The following is a 20,770-nucleotide window of genomic DNA, read 5'->3' as shown; positions in this document are numbered from 1 at the left end:
TATGGATGCAACAGCCAGCTGTGGGGGTCTTAATCCAACCACCTGACACACATTTAGTCCAGTCTAATGGCAACAAGCATTCAATTATCCCCCTGCACATAGTTTGCTGTGCATTCTGGACTAAAGCTGTATGCAGTATGTTGCAAAGGTCCAGCACTAATGTCACAGGTGGGATGCCCATGAGCAAGGCACTTAAGTGAAGTAGTCTTTACTGTAGTATGTGTGTGTATGTGTGTGTGGTGTGTGTGTGTGTGTGTGTGTGTGTGTGTGTGTGTGTGTTTGTGTGTGTTAAAAGCCAAAGGAGTTTATGCATATGTTTTAAAAGCCAAAGGAGTTTATGCATATGTTTCGCAGGGATGGACACAGATACTTTGAAAATTGGACTGCAGGAAGCAAATGAGGTGGATTTTAGCAAATGTCTAGTCTATTTTTAGACAGGCGAGCACAAAGTGTGCACATCATTGAATAAGTTGTAGGCAGCTGCAGCAGCTGCAGCAGTAGTGTAGCTGCACCGGTGAAACCTACTTGCAGGCTGTGTCATTGTCACACATTTTCTCACAGCTTTTTTACCAAATAGACCTGTCCCTGAACCCATACGCCCCTCCTCCCTCTCCTCCTATACCTAAAGATGAAGACTTCTCTCACCACATGAATAGACATGAAGGCTTCTGCGGCAAAAGACACTCACCTTTAGCAGACATGCCGGGTATGTATCCTCTTGTCTTTCTTTGTCGAGATGAGATGATGCACAGGCTTTTTCTAAGGAAGAGGAAAGAGAAAGCTGCTATTTGGTGGACGAGCCTATGAGATGGAGAGATCACTCTGTGGCAGCAGGGCGTGTCCTGAAATAGTCATCATCCTTCTTCTTTGCTAAGTTTTCCTCCATATTTAAACAAACAAGATGTAATGCGTGCGTTAAAAATGCCAAATCTGTGCCTGTTTTTGTCGAGGGGTCTCTCTGTTGTTCCATTCTGCCTCCATATTTAGAGTATGACTGTGCACACTATACATAATAGTAAGAGTTTTAAGGTAGTTGTCGCGTTGTTACATCACTTCAATGAGTCTCCCTTTTCATTCTTAGAAAAACAAGTCGAGTATAATTAATATTTCCAAAATATTGATGTATAGTTTTCCTATAGTGGTGAGCGAGAACATCAGTAATATTGATATCAAAGACCTATAAGAGTATGATTATGGTCTTGTTTATGTTGTTATAACACATATTTTCTTATTTTGCTATATTTTCATATTAAGTTTTAACAATAATTTTGTTTGCCTAAAAACATTGTTCAATATCCTTCCATCTGTTTTCTACCGCTTGTCACTGTTGCGGGGGTAGCTGGAGCCCATCCCAGCTGCATTCAGGCGGAAGGCGGTGTACACCCTGGACATGTCGCCACCTTATGGCAGTGCTCAATATTTATTATGATTATTATTGTGGACAATGGGGCAAAAGTGCAGCTACTGGAAAATGCTGCAATGAAATAAACACTGATCAAATTTTTTTTATATAGAATTTAGTAAAATAGAAACAATTAGTAAGTTATCCTTGTGTCAGTTCAGTGTAAACAAACAGCAACAGGTACTTCTATCAGTGACCATTTAACCTTAGATATTGCTTCTTCCTGTCTGTTTTTAACAAACTAAGGAAGGGCATTGTAAGGTAATACAGCCGGTGGATTACTAACATCAGGAGTTTGTAGACTAATGTAACTATCCCATTGAATATAATCATGTGCATTCTAGTTAATAACACAACATAGAAAAGAGATCATTAAAAATGAATAACTAGGGATGGATGACAGTTGATGACAATAACACTTGAGTTTAATTATTTGTTCATTAAACATACTTTTTTTAATGCATTATTTTGTACTATTATTATAACTGTAACTGTAATAATTTACTTATTGGTATTTCCAACGGTAATAACACATTGAAATCTCTACAGAATGTCTACTGGATTTTATAAATGTTTGTTGTGGAGTTAATCAATGCATAGAAAACGTGATAATCATAAAAACCGTCAATATTACTCAGACTATAATCGTACAGTCAAAATCTATAATCATTGCATCCCTACTCCCAAATTGGGTGAAATCCACTGTTGTCCAAAGATACTTCTCATCTACTTCGGTTGGTAATGGGTTTAGGATAGCATCATATAACTTGAGATTTCTTCTAGTTCATGTCAAGGTCGATTTTCTGAGCAAAGTCACTAAAACATGATGTTTTTTCTTGGATTTTTTTGTGAGTGTCAGAGACCACAGTCAAGTCCAAATGAAGATATTGTAATGTTGAAAAAAGTGTCGATCGTATACCTCTTGTCCGGGCTACTGTTGTGTGATCATCACTCAGTCAATAGCGATGTTGAGGACCCACCCTTGTCTTACTCCAGTATTCACTTGGAATGCAAGGCTTCTGTTTTCCGCTTTACATGAGAAGTTGGCATGGAAGGTCTTAATGGGTTCCACTGTGTGCTGTGGGGTATTTATTTAAATTTTAATACATTCTGTGAAATGTATGATTATATTTGTTGCATAACTTGATAGTATTAGGATAAAAAGATATGCAACTTTAGTAAGAAAAGATGAAGTACTTCATTGGCGCACATTATGTCTTAGCTTTTGCTTAGAAATAATGGGAGACGCAGTTTGATGGATGATGGAGAGGAGCAGTTTTTGCAGCCAGAATCTGCCCACTACGAATAGTTACGAACAGTTACAGATCGAGCACTTCAGGGTGTCATCATCATTATGTGTACCAATTATGATCAAGATCTGAGTGTGTGGAGCCAATGTATAAACCTTTGAAAGTTTTGCGGCGAACCATCAGATCAAAGTTTGGTGCCATGTCACGCCAATATCCAATGGTGTAGCCAAAATTCCTTTGCCATTTATCATCGCCCATCCATCTAATATCCGGCAATTTAACATTCATTTGGACAAAGTCTCTCGGAGGAGTTTGTCAAAGTATGGCCCCTGTTTATGGCCTAAAAATGGCAGACAGAAACCATGAAAGCCAACTTCATGTTTGTTTTTAAATATAAGTTATTTATCCCGTCTGCGCTAATTTTTGTGATGATGTAGGTAATTTGGTGACAGGGGCATTTTTTTCTACATTTCAAGTGGTACCCCCACAATATCACATTTATCGCCAGCCTGGATGCGCTTGACAAAATTAGGCCTTTTTCCACCAAAAGTTCCTGGGTTCCTGGAACCTCTGGTTCCTGGATCTATAGGTTATTGTATAAGTGTGTGGTTTGTTTTTCCACTGCATTTCACAGTTCAGGGTAGTTATTACAAATCAGGCTGATGGCGTATGGAGGAATGGTATACTATATTTCTATACTGATACAATGTAAATAAACAGACAATATTAGGTCACAGTTCGTTTCCCAAAAATGTAAGTAATTGAAATACAAAGCAATCATATACAAAACGATATGATTTAAAAAGTAAAGTGTACCGAATTGTTCATAAAAAGTTAGGCTTTTGTCCACAATGTCCAACAGTCAGAAAGTCTTCCTCTCTGTAAATAATTAATTCATCAGGGTCAGGCAGTTCCTTTTGGTCCATTTCAGTTATAAATAACAGTATATTAAATAATAAAAGTCACTGTTAATCTGTAAATAACATTATATAAATAATAAATGTCAGTTTATCTCACGCCAATAACACAAACACATCAGCTGTAGCTTTAGCTTGTTAGCATTAGCATTCTATTCACTCGGGTTGAGGCTTATAACTACACAAATGGAGTGTCACTGACTACTTTTACAATATGTTATAAAGTAAATAGTAAATATTTGATGTTATTTACCTTTGTTCCACTCATATACTGCCTCATTTTGTTTACATTTATCCAACAAAGTCAGAGTAGTAACCAGCTGAGGTCGTTGCTTCAAGTCTGGCATCATACTCCTCCGTGAATATGTTTAAAAGAGTCTGTCCACGTTTATTTGTTTTTAAAAATAAATAAACAATAAACTGCACATAGTTTAAAACTACAGCTGAGTGAAAACACACCAAAATAGTTCCACTGATTAGCGTTCTTTAGCACAAAAATGCCCCACAAAAGCTCCTTTGGTTCTTCTTTCTCTCCATTGTCAAGTTTGTTGCAATAGAAATACACAAGAAATAAGAAACAAACAAGTCGCTGTGTTTAAAAAATAAGTTTTAGGAACGCCCCCCAATCAGCGTTCGACAGTAAGCCCGCCCCAGAAATGTTTCCAGGTTTCTTGGTGAAGGCCCACCTCGGAGGAACTCCATCATCATCATCATCATCATCATCATCATCATCATCATCATCATCTATTTTTATTCCTTTCGTGAAAATGCATGTATACAAGCCACGTACAATTGACACTTTCATTGTTTTTTTGTTTCTTATACATTTCCATGATCAGAAAGGAGCAGATGGAAGAATAATATTCTTATATTTATCTGCCCCCTTTTTAACACAAATTATTTTAGATGACTTTATAACTGTTCCCTCCACTCCACCAACACCCGAACTCCAACATACTTTTTAAATTTCCTTTAAACATTTCACAATGACACGTCCAAACTAAATCAAAATTCAGTTTGATATAATTCCAGTTTTCTCTTTTTATAACTCCTTTTAAATTCAAAGATATTCTTAGAGCTTTTTAAGTCTTTGTTTAGACATTTCCATGCTTTCACACCAGCAACAGACAAGCACATTTGTTTCAAATGTGTTCGCACTCTTGGATGTTTAAAGTCATCCGGCCTTCTGTGGTTCTCATCTTTAGATGTGAACACAAATAACTTTTGTAAGTCCTTAGGAAGGACTTTTATTTTTCACTTTGAACATCATTAATTGAGTATTCAATTCTACAATGTCTTTTAGTTTTAGTAATCCTGACCTAATGAAGAGTGGATTTGTGTGGTCTCTATATCCTACTTTAAAAATGATACGAATTGCTCTTTTCTGTGAAAGAAATAAAGGCATGATGTTGCTGTGATATGCATTTCCCCATATTTCTGCACAACAATTGAAATAAGGTAGAATAATTGAGCAATATAACATTCTCATTTTGTTATCTGGAAAACTATATTCAACCTTGTTCAAAATAAATAAGCTTTTAGATACCTTATTTTTCACATGCTTTATATGAGCTTTCCATGTCAACTTTTCATCTAAGATGACTCCAAGAAATCTGATTTCAAACTCCGAAAGGTTCTTGAAGAACTAAATCTACCCAAGTAGTTTTTTTGGTGGAAACACAGGTGGAACTTTATTTAAGTTAGGGTAAAAATTGCTTGCGGTGGAAATGCATATTCTGGGCCTTAAAAATGTGACCCATGTAGAAGACAAATATTTCAAAAGGGCTCCAATCAGTCTTTGCTGATTATTAATCAACAAATTAAAGGCAAACACAATAACGCATTCTTAATAATCTTGAAAAATGAATACTGGTCCCTTTACTTCAGGGGTCACCAACGGGTTAGGGGACCAGGTAGCCCGTAAGGACCAGATGAGTCGCCCGCTGGTCTGTTCTAAAAATAGCTCAAATAGCAGCACTTACCAGTGAGCTGCCTCTATTTTTTAAATTGTATTTATTTACTAGCAAGCCGGTCTCACTTTGCCCGACATTTTTAATTCTAAGAGAGACAAAACTCGAATAGAATTTGAAAATCCAAGAAAATAATTTATTTTTTTACTTTGCTTCTTATAACTTTCAGAAAGACAATTTTAGAGAAAAAATACAACTTTAAAAATTATTTTAGGATTTTTAAACACATATACCTTTTTACCTTTTAAATTCCTTCCTCTTCTTTCCTGACAATTTAAATCAATGTCAAGTAAATGTATTTTTTATTGTAAAGAATAATAAATATTATTTGAAAATGTTCAATTTGAAAAATGTGCACTTAGAGAAAATATAAAAATAAAGTGTTGCATATTGATATTTTTTTGTTTTTATACATATATCTATTGTGAGAAATCGAGATAATCAGTGTTTCCACAAAGATAAATATAATTTATTTGTGATAATAACATAGAGTTAAAGGTAAATTTAGCAAATTGGCTATTTCTGGCCATTTATTTAAGTGTGTATCAAACTGGTAGCTCTTCGCATTAATAAATAAATGATAAATGGGTTGTACTTGTATAGCACTTTTCCACCTTCGAAGCCTACTGAAATTAGATTTTCTTATTTAAACGGGGACAGCAGGTCCATTCTATGTGTCATAATTGATCATTTCACGATATTGCCATATTTTTGCTGAAAGGATTTACTAGAGAACATCCACAATAAAGTTCACAACTTTCGGTGCTAACAGAAAAGACGTCATCGTCTGCGATGACGTCACATGTTGATGGCTCCTCACATATTCACATTGTTTTTAATGAGAGCCTCCAAAAAAATCAGCTATTCGGACCGAGAAAACGACAATTTCCCCATTAATTTGAGCGAGAATGAAAGATTCGTGTTTGAGGATATTGATAGCGACGGACTAGAAAAAAAAAAAACGAGTTAAAAAAAACTGCGATTGCATTATTTTTTAGACACATTTACTAGGATAGTTCTGGGAAATCCCTTATTTCTCTATTGTGTTGCTAGTGTTTTAGTGAGTTTAACAGTACCTGATAGTCAGAGGTGTGTGTCCACGGGTGTGTTGACGCCAATGTCTTAGCGAAGTCGACGGCAGCTTTATGGACAGGGCAAGCTCAGCTGATCTCCGGTAAGAAGCGACTTTTTCCCACAATTTTCTCACCGAAACCTGCTGGTTGACATTCGGTCGTTATCCATGTTCGCTTGACCGTGCTCTGATCCATAGTAAAGTTTCACCTCTGGAAGTTTTAAACAAGGAATCGCCGTGTGTTTGTGTGGTTAAAGGTTTTAAAGCTTCCCAACTCCATCTTTCTACTTTGACTTCTCCAATATTAATTGAACAAATTGCAAAAGATTCAGCAACACAGATCTCCAAAATACTGTGTAATTATGCTGTTAAAGCAGACGACTTTTAGCTGTGGGTGTGCGCAGCGCTCATATTTCCTAACAGCCCGTGACGTCACGCGTACACGTCATCATGACGCGACGTCTTAAAGAAAAGATTCCCGGGAAATTTAAAATTGCAATTTAGTAAACTAAAAAGGCCGTATTGGCATGTGTTGCAATGTTAATATTTCATCATTGATATATAAACTATCAGACTGCGCTTTGACACTACTTCCACATTTACCCGTTCACACACACATTCACACACTGATGGAGGGAGCTGCCGTACAAGGCGCTAACCAGCACCCATCAGGAGCAAGGGTTAAGTGTCCTGGTCAGTACACAACGAACTTGACAAGTTGGAACTAGGTGGGGATTGAACCAGGGACCCTCGAGTTGCGCAGGGCCACTTCTCCACTGCGCCACGCCGTCCCTAATTTGTACCCAAAAAGTAGCTCTTGGTTTCAAAAAGGTTGGTGACCCTTGCTTTACTTAGTATCAAGTCGACACCAGAATTGTCACCCCTACTTGCCTTTGCTATTTGTATACATGGCGCCTGTACGTGTCTTGTACTGTGGCGCCCCCTGCCGGTGGGAAACAGTACTGTGTGATTAGGAAGTGCCACGGTGGCCTCAGAGAGCTGATACTTGCATACGTCTTGTTTACACGGGCTGCGCTTATGGCCCGCACGACATTTTACTGTTTTATGACTTACACCGATTCTCTCCTCACAAGGGTCATTGTATGAAAGCTCCAATCTGGATCAAGGCGGCAACAACAGGAAGAAGAAGATAGAGGAATTCTCTAGGTCTTCTCGGGAGAAACTAGTCCAGTCGAAGAACAAAATGTTCTCCAAAATCACATCCATTCTCCAGCACGCCGTGGAAGCGGTGAGTGTCGAGCAAAATCAGACATGTGTAAACTTGCCTGTCTGTTTTCTTGTCATCTATTCAATTGGAATTGACAGCGGGCAGCTTGTGTCTTTACGTCGGCAGCACCAAAGCCATGCTAAGTAGCAAGCTAACAAACAGCCTCGCTACACGTTTACTGACGGGTTTATTTCACCTAGATTTTCGATCAAAATACATCCTGTCATGTGTGTTTTTTCTCATACAGTATTGCAGTACCTCGCCCATATAACGTTATTCATTGTAGCCTGTCCGTAATAGTTAATATAAGTTCACAAACAGGGCTAGTTAGCTGCTAATGTCAGTTGCCATTAGCCTCCTGAAGCTAAGCTAACATTTTTATGTTAGCTGGAATTTGCCAATGCTGTTGCAATAGAGAACCTCTAGTTTGTCATTGCGCAAATCTTCTTACGTCCTTCATGCTGACATTATCTGCGGGAACGTTCACAACCTTTTGGTCTGTGCTACGTGTTTTTTGGCTGCTGACAGGTTAGACTTAGACAGCACGGTGGAGAAGGGGTTAGTGCGTCTGCCTCACAATACGAAGGTCCCGAGTAGTCCTGGGTTCAATCCTGGGCTCGGGATCTTTCTGTGTGGAGTTTGCATGTCCTCCCCGTGACTGCGTGGGTTCCCTCCGGGTACTCCAGCTTCCTCCCACCTCCAAAGACATGCACCTGGTGATAGGTTGATTGGCAACACTAAATTGGCCCTAGTGTGTGAATGTGAATGTTGTCCGTCTATCTGTGTTGGTCATGCGGTGAAGTGGCGACCTGTCCAGGGTGTACGCCGCCTTCCGCCCGATTGTAGCTGAGATAGGCGCTGTCATGCCAAATTTCTCCCCCCCCTACAAAAACCTTCCCCCGGAAGACATTTGGCGTGACAGCCCCTCTAATGCTTGAAGGACCCCAATGAGGGCGTGATATTACCAAGTTTTATGACTCTTTAGGAATACAGCTGCAAAATTAGCGAAACAAAAATAGCTTGAAAGGATAGCATGCTGGAATGCTAATATTTTTTCCTCACCGTTATTTTTCACCATTGAAAATCAGCCAATTATAATGCTTTTAAAACAGACAGCTGTGTGGGCTGCTTTAAGGTCTTTCCACCCTCATTGGGGTCCTTCAGGCATTAGAGGGGCTGTCACGCCAAATGTCTTCCGGGAGGAAGGTTTTGTAGGGCGGAAGAAATTTGGCGTTACAGCACCAGCGACCCCCAAAGGGAATAAGCGGTAGAAAATGGATGGATGGATGGATGGAAGGTTAGACTTAACGGGTGTCCAAAGTGCGGTCCGGGGGCCATTTGCGGCCCGCAGCTAGTCGTTTATCAGCCCGCTACATATTTTGCAAAAAATTGCAAAATTGATAGTATTGCAAAAATGAGAAAAAACGTTTTTTTTAAAAAGTGGAATGAGGTGAAATCTAATGAGAAAAAAAAAAGTGGAATGAGGTGAAATCTAATGAGAAAAAGTGGCAATGTTGACACAAAGCTGCCCAGCAGGCAGTTTTTTTGTTCCTTTTGTCTTTATTTAGTTTTTTTTTTCCATTGCTTAAAATAAAAAAAATCTATGTTATAATGAATTATTACTTAAAAATTCTCACTTTAAAATGTTTTATGTGGGAAAAAATATTGCATATGTTGTGTTGTTGCCATATAAAAACATCAAAGTTTTGACAAAAGAGCATAAAACCAACAAAATAATAGTTCAAACTTAAAATCGACAGGTGTATCGGAAGTTGATCTTGAAATTTAAGTTTTAAAAGTAAAAAAAATAATAATAAAAATGTATCACTTTATTAATGGAGAACCTTTCGGATCTCAAATATATTTAGTAGGATTTTATTTAACTCTTCACTGTGATTACTCAAAAATATTAAATAATTAAAATCAATGGTGTCCTGCATTATTGATCTTTGAGGGCTTTAATTTCTAAATAAAGGAACTCTCCTGAAGGAATCAATAAAGTACTATCTATCTATCTATCCATCTATCTATCTATCTTCTTTCTATCCATCTATCTATCTATCTATTTATCTATCTAAATACTGCATATTTCAGTTTTACTATAAAAAACTAAGTTGTCTTTGACAGAAAAGGCATAAAACCTTTTTTGTTTTACTTTATATCAACCTCAAATTAATATAGAGATTTACTGTAAGCATCAAATAAAAAATAATAATAATAATTTGACTTATTTTTAACATTTTAGTGACTGAGACTATGCTCCCAGGAGCCCTAAGGATAAAAAAAAAAATCCATATATTTTGTTGTGGTTTGAAAATGAAAAATATCAAAATGGCCCGCGCATGCTTAGATTTTTCCGTGTGCGGCCCTTTATGGAAAACGTTTGGACACCCCTGGACTACGTAGTATGTAGCTTTCCAGAAACCTGTTTTTAATGTAGCAGTCAGCAAGGTGATCCGATAAGGCTAGAATTTGACAATTGTCAATGATGGATCAATATTTACCTACACCCTTAATTGACAAGATCAGTGTTGTTGGTGACACAAACACATTTAGCGATAAAGAATATGCTACAATGTAAATTTTAAATTCATTTTGAATTCATTTTGAAAGCCAAAAAAAAGTCAAATGCTAAGAATATCACTGTGTCCGAGATTCTGGGGCTTAATTATTGACAAGGTTAGGGTTTGAATATCCACTAGCAAGTTTGTGTGTGGCTGTTAAGATTTTCCTCGGTGCTCCGATTTCCTCACCCACCTTTTTTGGTTAATTGAGAACTTTATAGGTGTGTAACGAGTCGTTTTAACAACGATTCTATTCGGTATTTGTGGTTGCAGATATGATTCAGGGAAGATCTCATAATTTTTTAACAATCGGATATTATTCATCCATCCATCCATCCATCCATCCATCCATCCACAACTGCTTATCCGGAATCGGGTCGCAGGCACAACAGCTCCAGCAGAGAGCCCCAGGCTTCCCTCTCCAGAGCAACATTAGCAACCTTTTCCTGGGGGATCCTAAGGCGCTCCCAGGTCAGAGAGGAGATGTAATCCCCCCATCTGGTCCTTGGCATGCCCCGGGGTCTACTCCTCGTGGGACGTGCAATAAAGACCTCCCTAGGGAGACGCTCGTGAGGCATTCGCACTTAGATGCCCGAACCAACTAGTCTGGCTCCTTCTCTAGCGAAGGAGCAGCGGCTTTACTCCGAGTCTCTCTCGGGTGACTGAACTTCTCACCCTATCTCTTCTGAGGAAACTCATTTTGGCCACTTGTATCTGCGATCATATTCTTTCGGTCATGTGAATGATTCAGTGAGTTCAAATCGGTTTTGTAACTTTTTTGCAAAAAAATCAACCAGGGTGACTGAAATAATTACTGTATACCGGACACTAAAACTTTCCTAAATTCCTGTTATTTTTGTAAGGAAATGATGTACATATAAATGATGGATACAAACGATAAAGTAAACAACATTTAATGGCCAATACATTCAGATCTTATTTGAATAAAGAACAACCAACACTTTAGGTTCAATTAATAGGAGGAAACCTTTTCTCCTCACATATTAAATTAAAGTATAGTAACCACCATTTCAAGAGTAGATTTACCTGCTAAACAATCCCTAACCCAGCCAAATATCAGTCCTGTGCCCTGGCATTGTAGATGGCAGACATCGTTCCAGGTGTGCAGAAGCATGTATGCCCCTCATCCCTGGTGATCGTTTTGGCCCCTCGATTTCTAATTTCCATAGCCTCCTTGATTCATCTCTTGTATTTACTGTATTTGTTTCTGACGAGATGACCTCTCCTTGGCTGCCAATTGTTCTGCTCCAGAAGTTGGTGCGTCGCCCTAACTTGCTTCGCTCTCACTTTCGATGTGTTGGTCGTGTCTTTTGGCTTAATGTTGTGTTGTTGCTCTATATTATGATGTTGTGTCAATTGTCTCTGTTGTGGCTGTTGCGATCATGCTGTAGCTGAACGTTTTTGTGTTGTAATTAATGATATTGTCTTGTGGCGTTTGCGTTTGTCATGAGCTTTCTCTACCACTGTAGCTAGCCGCCGTTTTTGTTTTGATGGCTTCACAGTTGGGCAAATAGACTTCAAGTCTATTGAGTTCTATTCGCCTGTTTCATCCATCCATCCATCATCTTCCGCTTATCCGAGGTCGGGTCGCGGGGGCAACAGCCTAAGCAGGGAAACCCAGACTTCCCTCTCCCCAGCCACTTTGTCTAGTTCTTCCCGGGGGATCCCGAGGCGTTCCCAGGCCAGCCGGGAGACATAGTCTTCCCAACGTGTCCTGGGTCTTCCCCGTGGCCTCCTACCGGTTGGACGTGCCCTAAACACCTCCCTAGGGAGGCGTTCGGGTGGCATCCTGACCAGATGCCCGAACCACCTCATCTGGCTCCTCTCGATGTGAAGGAGCAGCGGCTTTACTTTGAGTCCCTCCCGGATGGCAGAGCTTCTCACCCTATCTCTAAGGGAGGGACCCGCCACACGGCGGAGGAAACTCATTTCGGCCGCTTGTACCCGTGATCTTATCCTTTCGGTCATGACCCAAAGCTCATGACCATAGGTGAGGATGAGAACGTAGATCGACCGGTAAATTGAGAGCTTTGCCTTCCGGCTCAGCTCCTTCTTCACCACAACGGATCGGTACAACGTCCGCATTACTGAAGACGCCGCACCGATCCGCCTGTCGATCTCACGATCCACTCTTCCCTCACTCGTGAACAAGACTCCTAGGTACTTGAACTCCTCCACTTGGGGCAGGGTCTCCTCCCCAACCCGGAGATGGCACTCCACCCTTTTCCGGGCGAGAACCATGGACTCGGACTTGGAGGTGCTGATTCTCATTCCGGTCGCTTCACACTCGGCTGCGAACCGATCCAGCGAGAGCTGAAGATCCCGGTCAGATGAAGCCATCAGGACCACATCATCTGCAAAAAGCAGAGACCTAATCCTGCGGTTACCAAACCGGAACCCCTCAACGCCTTGACTGCGCCTAGAAATTCTGTCCATAAAAGTTATGAACAGAATCGGTGACAAAGGACAGCCTTGGCGGAGTCCAACCGTCACTGGAAATGTGTTCGACTTACTGCCGGCAATGCGGACCAAGCTCTGGCACTGATCGTACAGGGAACGGACCGCCACAATAAGACAGTCCGATACCCCATACTCTCTGAGCACTCCCCACAGTACTTCCCGAGGGACACGGTCGAATGCCTTCTCCAAGTCCACAAAGCACATGTAGACTGGTTGGGCAAACTCCCATGCACCCTCAAGAACCCTGCCGAGAGTATATAGCTGGTCCACAGTTCCACGACCAGGACGAAAACCACACTGTTCCTCCTGAATCCGAGGTTCGACTATCCGACGTAGCCTCCTCTCCAGTACACCTGAATAAACCTTACCGGGGAGGCTGAGGAGTGTGATCCCACGATAGTTGGAACACACCCTCCGGTCCCCCTTCTTAAAGAGAGGAACCACCACCCCGGTCTGCCAATCCAGAGGTACCGCCCCCGATGTCCACGCGATGCTGCAAAGTCTTGTCAACCAAGACAGCCCCACAGCATCCAGAGCCTTAAGGAACTCCGGGCGGATCTCGTCCACCCCTGGGGCCTTGCCACCGAGGAGCTTTTTAACTACCTCAGCGACCTCAGCCCCAGAAATAGGAGAGTCCACCACAGATTCCCCAGGCACTGCTTCCTCATAGGAAGACGTGTTGGTGGGATTGAGGAGGTCTTCGAAGTATTCCTTCCACCTATCCACAACATCCGCAGTCGAGGTCAGCAGAACACCATCCGCACCATACACGGTGTTGATAGTGCACTGCTTCCCCTTCCTGCGGCGGCGGACGGTGGTCCAGAATCGCTTCGAAGCCGTCCGGAAGTCGTTTTCCATGGCTTCCCCGAACTCTTCCCATGTCCGAGTTTTTGCCTCCGCGACCGCTGAAGCTGCACACCGCTTGGCCTGTCGGTACCTGTCCACTGCCTCCGGAGTCCTATGAGCCAAAAGGACCCGATAGGACTCCTTCTTCAGCTTGACGGCATCCCTCACCGCTGGTTTTAGGGGTTTTAGGATTGCCGCCCCGACAGGCACCAACTACCTTGCGGCCACAGCTCCGATCTGCCGCCTCGACAATAGAGGTGCGGAACATGGTCCACTCGGACTCAATGTCCAGCACCTCCCTCGTGACATGTTCAAAGTTCTTCCGGAGGTGGGATTTGAAACTTTGTCTGACAGGAGACTCTGCCAGACATTCCCAGCAGACCCTCACAATGCGTTTGGGCCTCCCAGGTCTGTCCGGCATCCTCCCCCACCATCGCAGCCAACTCACCACCAGGTGGTGATCGGTAGAAAGCTCCGACCCTCACTTCACCCGAGTGTCCAAAACATGAGGCCGCAAATCCGATGACACAACTACAAAGTCGATCATGGAACTGCGGCCTAGGGTGTCCTGGTGCCAAGTGCACATATGGACACCCTTATGTTTGAACATGGTGTTTGTTATGGACAAACTGTGACGAGCACAAAAGTCCAATAACAAAACACCACTCGGGTTCAGATCCGGGCGGCCATTCTTCCCAATCACGCCTCTCCAGGTTTCACTGTCGCTGCCAACGTGAGCGTTGAAGTCTCCCAGTAGGACAAGGGAATCACCCGGGGGAGCACTTTCCAGTACTCCCTCGAGTGTTCCCAAAAAGGGTGGGTACTCTGAACTGCTGTTTGGTGCATAAGCACAAACAACAGTCAGGACCCGTCCCCCCACCCGAAGGCGGAGGGAGGCTACCCTTTCGTCCACCGGGTTGAACTCCAACGTACAGGCTTTGAGCCGGGGGGAAACAAGAATTGCCACCCCAGCCCGTCGCCTCTCACTGCCGGCAACGCCAGAGTGGAAGAGGGTCCAATCCCTCTCGAGAGAAGTGGTTCCAGAGCCCTTGCTGTGCGTCGAAGTGAGTCCGACTATATCCAGCCGGAATTTCTCGACTTCGCGCACTAGCTCAGGCTCTTTCCTCCCCAGTGACGTGACGTTCCACGTCCCAAGAGCTAGCTTCTGTAGCCGAGGATCGGACCGCCAAGTGCCCTGCCTTCGGCTGTCGCCCAGCTCACAATGCACCCGACCTCTATGGCCCCTGCTATGGGTGGTGAGCCCATTGGAGGGGTGACCCACGTTGCCTCTTCGGGCTGTGCCCGGCCGGGCCCCATGGGAACAGGCCCGGCCACCAGGCGCTCGCCATCGTGCCCCACCTCCGGGCCTGGCTCCAGAGGGGGGCCCTGGTGACCCGCGTCCGGGCAAGGGAAATCTGGGTCCATGATTTTTCTTCTTCATAAAGGTCTTCGAGCTGCTCTTTGTCTGATCCCTCACCTAGAACCTGTTTGCCTTGGGAGACTCTACCAGGGGGCTTTATGCCCCCGGACAACATAGCTCCTAGGATCATTGGGACACGCAAACTCCTCTACCACGATAAGGTTGCAGCTCAGAGAGGAGTATTCGCCTGTTTGCCTTTGTTAAATCCAATTTTTTCTCTTTTCTAGTATTGATAAAATCATTAGATTTCCTTTTGAAACAATCTTAAATGCATACCTACCTTCTGAAAGGCAAACTTGCGGAGCACAGATCGATATACTTGAAATATAAGAATATAAATCGATCTATCAATGTATCGATCAATCGTTACACCCATAGTACTTTGAATTCCACTTTACATGTTGCTGTTTGCTCTTGTGACTTGAAATGTCTGCATGTAGAATTTACTCTTTACATTTTGTAAATTTTCAGCTTGCTCCATCGCTGCCGCTGCAGGAAGACTTTGTCTATCACTGGAAGGCCATTACGCATTATTACATTGAGACTTCAGGTAAGATCAGTCTAAATAAATAAGCAGCAACTAATCCAAAAACGTATGCGCCATTTGTTTTGTATGAGCCATGCACAGCCAGCATGTCAAATAGTTGACATTCTTAGAGATTAAAACCCATAATTGTGTAAGGCTTTAGCCTGATGGCATTGTTTGCACCCTTTTTTAAATGTTTAGATTAACTGTCAAATCAAAACAGGCCTCGCACACTATGTTATTGCTTGTTAGAGCAAGCAGTAGTCTACCGGAAGTCTACAAAATGGATATATAGATGACAAATGTGCATACAAATTCTGGAGCTTCCGATGGTGAAAAGATGAGCGAATAAGTGAAAATAGAGCTTGTCCCCGAGGAGTTTGGGAGTCACCATGGTTGCTACTTTTTGATACAGCACTGGTATACATAATAATCACTAAACTCAACAAAAAAGTAAGCATGATTTCCGCATTCACGTAACTGTTGATGGAGTCACATAATTGGAACCGATTCCGCTGATAAACACTTAATAATATCAGGGGAATCAACATTGTTATTGTGTGGAGAAGAAATATTTGTTTGGGAAACTAATGTGTCCGATAGCTCTCATTTATCCCTGAAACGCTGAACCAACCCGTTATGATAAACAATGTAAATGTCCATCCATCCATTTTCTACCACTTGTCCCTCTCTGGGTCGTGGGGGGTGGCTGGATCTTTTACCAGCTGCATTCGGGCAGAAGGCGGGGTACACCCTGGACAAGTCGCCATCTCATCGCAGGGCCAACTCAGATAGACAGACAACATTCACATTCAAACAATAGGGCCAATTTCTTGTTTCCAATCAACCTATCCACAGGTGCATGTCTTTGGAGATGGGAGAAAACCGATGTGTACAGGGGGAACCCACCCAGTCATGGGGAAAACATGCAAATGTTGAGACGGTCATTTGAAACAACAATTAAACTGCAAAGTTAATGCAAAAATAATCCATACACACACAACACATCTCATCTGCTTGTGTTTTTGTAACAACATAATCCATGTAACAACAATGATCTAACAGTGGTCGCAACTTGAGAGGCGCGCTTTAAAAAAAATGTTTAACAGCTTTAAGTGAGTAGCTTCTTCTGTCCTCAAGTTTAGAAGAACAGCACAGCACAGCACACTTCCCCTCTTTACAATAATAGTGCAGTGTGCAACATCTGTTCTGACTTTGCTAATAAAATAAAGGTTTTAAAAAGTATTACTTATTGATCCATTTACAAAATGATTATGCTCTGACCCAGACCTGGGAGATTTTCACAGCAAATTTCTAAAGCTTAGTGATATATCAGATTCTAGGTGGTGTTTTTTGTACCCTTTACGTTCATATTTTGTAGTGTTTGTTGCATTTTTGTTGCGTTTCGCTTGATTGTAAAATATGTCGATCAAGAGGGTAGTTTGCGTACATATGTTGTCAATATTCAGCGTTTTATCGTTCATCGTTAATATTGTAAATCCCACATTCTTTATTTTCATATACATTCTGGCTGTTTCAGTAAACAAATGATGAAATTCCATTCCGTTTTTTAAGGCGGTCTGTGATGACGTTTTTAGCATTCAATCAGACATTATTGTGAGGTTTGGTATCAGTGTTCCTAAAAATAGATACACCGGCCCCCAGACACATTGTTGTCTCTAAATTTGGCCCCCCGCGTCAAAATAATTGCCCAGGCCTGCTCTGACTTAGAGTACTCGTCAAATTGTCCAAAGATGTAGTGCACCAATAAATGTAAGGATTTTTGCATTTAATTAACAAACATTTCATTTTACTCAAAATGCACACACTCTATGGTGGTAAAATAAGTTTGAAAGGTAAAAAACACAAAAAAACAGTGAAACCAAAAAAATAATAATTTTATTGTTTTTTTTATATTGCTATTGTTAGTTTAATATACTGTTATCGCTATGATTACCATTTTGCTAGTTGTAGTTTATTCTTTACTAATTTATATTATTTTATTTAAACTATATTTATTGTTTTGGTGGTACAATAAATATGCATGTTTTCAAATGTAATCAATTAATCGTGATTAGGATTTTTTTGCCCAATGGGTTGGTCACAAAGCTTTCCGCAGTCCATCAAAATATTCACATAATGTAGGAATAGCTGGGAAAAAAAATCCCTTGTGAAGAAAAATGTAACGATTGCAAGTTGCATCACACTTCGGCAAATTTCAATATCAGAACCTCTTTCTTTAAAAAAATGTAAAGCAATGTTTACCTCATCTGATCTCTGCAAGATTATCATGTTTTTGGATAATACAATGTGCCATTTGCTAGTCTGACACCACGCTACTTTTGTCTTTCACTTGGTGCAAGCTGTGGTTCGTTTGTACTTTGGATTACTTTATGCGCAAGTTAGATAAAACGAGAAAGTACACCACATACTAAAACGTCCAACTATGAAGACGATTTGAATTAGGCTTTTTGAAATAATTATATTGTGGCCCATTAACATATATTTTTTCCCACTCAAAGATGACAAAGCCCCAGTTACAGACACCAACATTCCATCCCACCTGGAACAGATGCTGGACATTCTGAGTCAGGAGGAAGAGGAGCGGGAGTCTGGAGAGACAGGACCCTGCATGGAGTATCTGTTACATCATAAGATCCTAGAGACTCTTTACACTTTGGGCAAGGCAGATGTAAGACCGTCATGCTTCATTTATTGTTTTACAAAAGATTGACTGTATTTCAATCAACTTACATGTAACCGAACATTCTGTAAAACTATGAGTGTGATTTGTTTGTGTGGGAAGATGTTTTCAGTACAACAGATGTTTGATTGCTGGCTTTTCATCAGTGCCCTCCAGGAATGAAGCAGCAAGTCCTGACATACTACACAAAGCTGCTTGCACACATCCGCCAGCCTCTCCTGCCACATATCAATGTTCACAGGCCAGTTCAGGTGTGAATTACGGACCTGTTAACACGCATGCATTTTGATCCTTGAATACATTTGATACTAAACTTCGATTTTGCTCCTGTTTCAAACGCCACATTAGCGCTCACCTCCCCACATAATTTCTAGTGTTATACAACTCATTTAAAGTTTGCACAGCCCACTGTTTTTAAGCCTTCTACTCAAAATTTGCAATACAAGTGACTGTTGTGAGGCCTTGCTTAGCTCCTTGACTGCCATTGTTCGCGCTTGACGAAGGAAGCTAACTAGCTAAATAGTCAACAAGAGTTGTAATTGCTTTCAGAGTTGAGGTCAAGTCACACCCCTGACTAAGAGCTGTAAAAGCAGAGGTGTCCCAAGTGCCAACCAGGGACCATTTGTGGCCCGTGTGTTGTTTTTTATTGGCCCACGGTACATTTTAGGAATAAATTTAAACTAAAACGCAGTAAAGATTGGCAAAAAGTATAATGTAATGAGAAAAATATATCTCGATTCAGACTTTTTACAAATAGATGTAGAAAAAATTAGAAGGTGGTGGGGGCGTACTAATAACATTTTTGAAGTTTGTCAACTCTGGAATCAGCATTTACACTCTTTTTAATAGTGCCTTCCTGAAAGACATTTGCCACGGGACAAGTTGTGTAACACATTTTTAACATGTTTCTGCTAGAAACTGATCCGTCTGTGTGGGGACGTGCTTGCTGCTCCTACAGAAAATGAAGAGATTCAGTTTCTTTGTATAGTTTGTGCTAAACTGAAGCAGGATCCGTATCTTGTCAACTTTTTCCTTGAGGTAGGTAGCGTTTTGGAAAAGGTATTAGTATTCTGTTTGATTGTATATAAAAGCTTAACATTAATAGTCAGGACATTCTGGAACAATTATTATTTTTGTAGAATAAGTCAAGGAGAAATGAGAACAAGAATCCTGGCTGTGCGGACGAGGTGAAGGAGAATGCGTTGGCTCCAGACACGGGTCAAGCGAATGCTGCGTGCACTGAGGTCACGCAAGCTGCTTCCTCCAGCTCTAGTCCAACAAATAACAACAATTATAATCTGGTCTCCTCCCTGCTCAATCTTACAAAGAGCCCTGTGAGTAAGCCACATTTGTAGCATTTTACTTTCTTTTTTATTTTATTTACATTATTGATGATTTGCGTCCACTGTTCAGGATGGCAGAATTGTGGTGAAGGCTTGTGAAGGCCTCATGCTGCTGGTCAGTTTGCCGGAACTTGCCGCTGCCAGGTGTTTAACTGAGAACACGGAGCTTTGTAAGCTTCTAACCGACAGGCTGGTTACCCTCTACAAAGCCCTTCCACCATCTATCGACCCTTTGGACATTGAGACTGTGGAGAGTATTAACTGGGGGTAAACGTTTTTTCTGTTTTCTACTACACTTGTAATCACACAGTAAATGTTCTGATACTGATTTTGTTTTGTTTGCAGTCTGGATGTATATAACGTGAAGGAGGATACTGCAGTGTTTGCAGGGAAGAGGCCTCTCATCTCCTTCCTCTCTTGGCTGGATTACTGCGACCAGCTTATTAAAGAAGCTCAGAAGGTTTTATTTACAGTGAATGCTTGATGTGTGTGTGTGGATATGTCACTTTGTTGCCATAATGGACTCTGTTAAAACAAGTATTGTTTTGTCTTTGCAGTCAGCGGCCTCTGTGATGGCCAAAGCAGTGCGTGAAAGATTCCTTGTGTCCGTGATGGAGCCGCAGCTTATGCAAACGTATGTCCATCAAACGTCCTGTGTTTCAAACACGCATCCTAATGTGCTTGGACGCACTGTAGGTCTGAAGTTGGCATCCTCACCTCGACAGCCATGCTGAATAGGATCATCAAGCAGGTGACGTCAGAGGCGCTGCTGCAGGAGATGGTATACTTCCTGTTGGGCGAGGACGCAGAGGCAGAGAGTCCAGCTGCTCTTGCTCAGAATCCCCTCAGACACAGACTCATCGAACACTGTGATCACTTGTCAGACGAGGTCCTCATCACCTTTATCATCCTACGTGTTCTCATTTGTGTAACTTCCATTATTACGTCAGGAAATGGGCTTTTCAAGACCTCTTGTTGTTTTGCTTGATTAAAATGTATCTTAGGATATCATATACTTTATTTATCCACAATGGGGATATGATATGG

The 20,770-nt window shown here is 41.6% G+C and overlaps 2 protein-coding genes across 3 annotated transcripts in view; one reads left to right on the top strand and one right to left on the bottom strand.

Moving 5' to 3' along the window:
• ablim1a (actin binding LIM protein 1a) overlaps nucleotides 1-6,675 on the bottom strand; it is a 135,164-nt gene extending 128,489 nt beyond the window's left edge. The window contains exons 1-2 of the mRNA XM_061910703.1: nucleotides 6,616-6,675; nucleotides 689-759 (exon numbers count right to left, since the gene is read on the bottom strand). Of these exons, the coding sequence (XP_061766687.1) occupies nucleotides 689-701 (13 nt within the window). The 5' untranslated portion in view covers nucleotides 702-759; nucleotides 6,616-6,675. The remainder of the gene's footprint in view (nucleotides 1-688; nucleotides 760-6,615) is intronic.
• Nucleotides 6,676-7,566: 891 nt separating this feature from the next.
• The window catches only part of fhip2a (FHF complex subunit HOOK interacting protein 2), a 30,222-nt gene continuing 17,018 nt past the window's right edge, over nucleotides 7,567-20,770 (top strand). For both annotated transcript variants that reach the window (XM_061910709.1, XM_061910710.1), the window contains exons 1-10: nucleotides 7,567-7,860; nucleotides 15,622-15,700; nucleotides 18,199-18,368; nucleotides 18,527-18,631; nucleotides 19,296-19,418; nucleotides 19,520-19,714; nucleotides 19,794-19,990; nucleotides 20,069-20,183; nucleotides 20,281-20,357; nucleotides 20,420-20,612. In XM_061910709.1, coding sequence (XP_061766693.1) covers nucleotides 7,816-7,860; nucleotides 15,622-15,700; nucleotides 18,199-18,368; nucleotides 18,527-18,631; nucleotides 19,296-19,418; nucleotides 19,520-19,714; nucleotides 19,794-19,990; nucleotides 20,069-20,183; nucleotides 20,281-20,357; nucleotides 20,420-20,612 — 1,299 coding nt within the window. In that variant the 5' untranslated portion in view covers nucleotides 7,567-7,815. The remainder of the gene's footprint in view (nucleotides 7,861-15,621; nucleotides 15,701-18,198; nucleotides 18,369-18,526; nucleotides 18,632-19,295; nucleotides 19,419-19,519; nucleotides 19,715-19,793; nucleotides 19,991-20,068; nucleotides 20,184-20,280; nucleotides 20,358-20,419; nucleotides 20,613-20,770) is intronic.

Source organism: Nerophis ophidion, linkage group LG09, assembly GCF_033978795.1.
Source record: "Nerophis ophidion isolate RoL-2023_Sa linkage group LG09, RoL_Noph_v1.0, whole genome shotgun sequence".
NCBI lineage: Eukaryota > Metazoa > Chordata > Actinopteri > Syngnathiformes > Syngnathidae > Nerophis > Nerophis ophidion.
The sequence above is the reverse complement of the archived record's forward strand: the minus strand, read 5'-3'. Positions and strand labels throughout refer to the sequence as shown.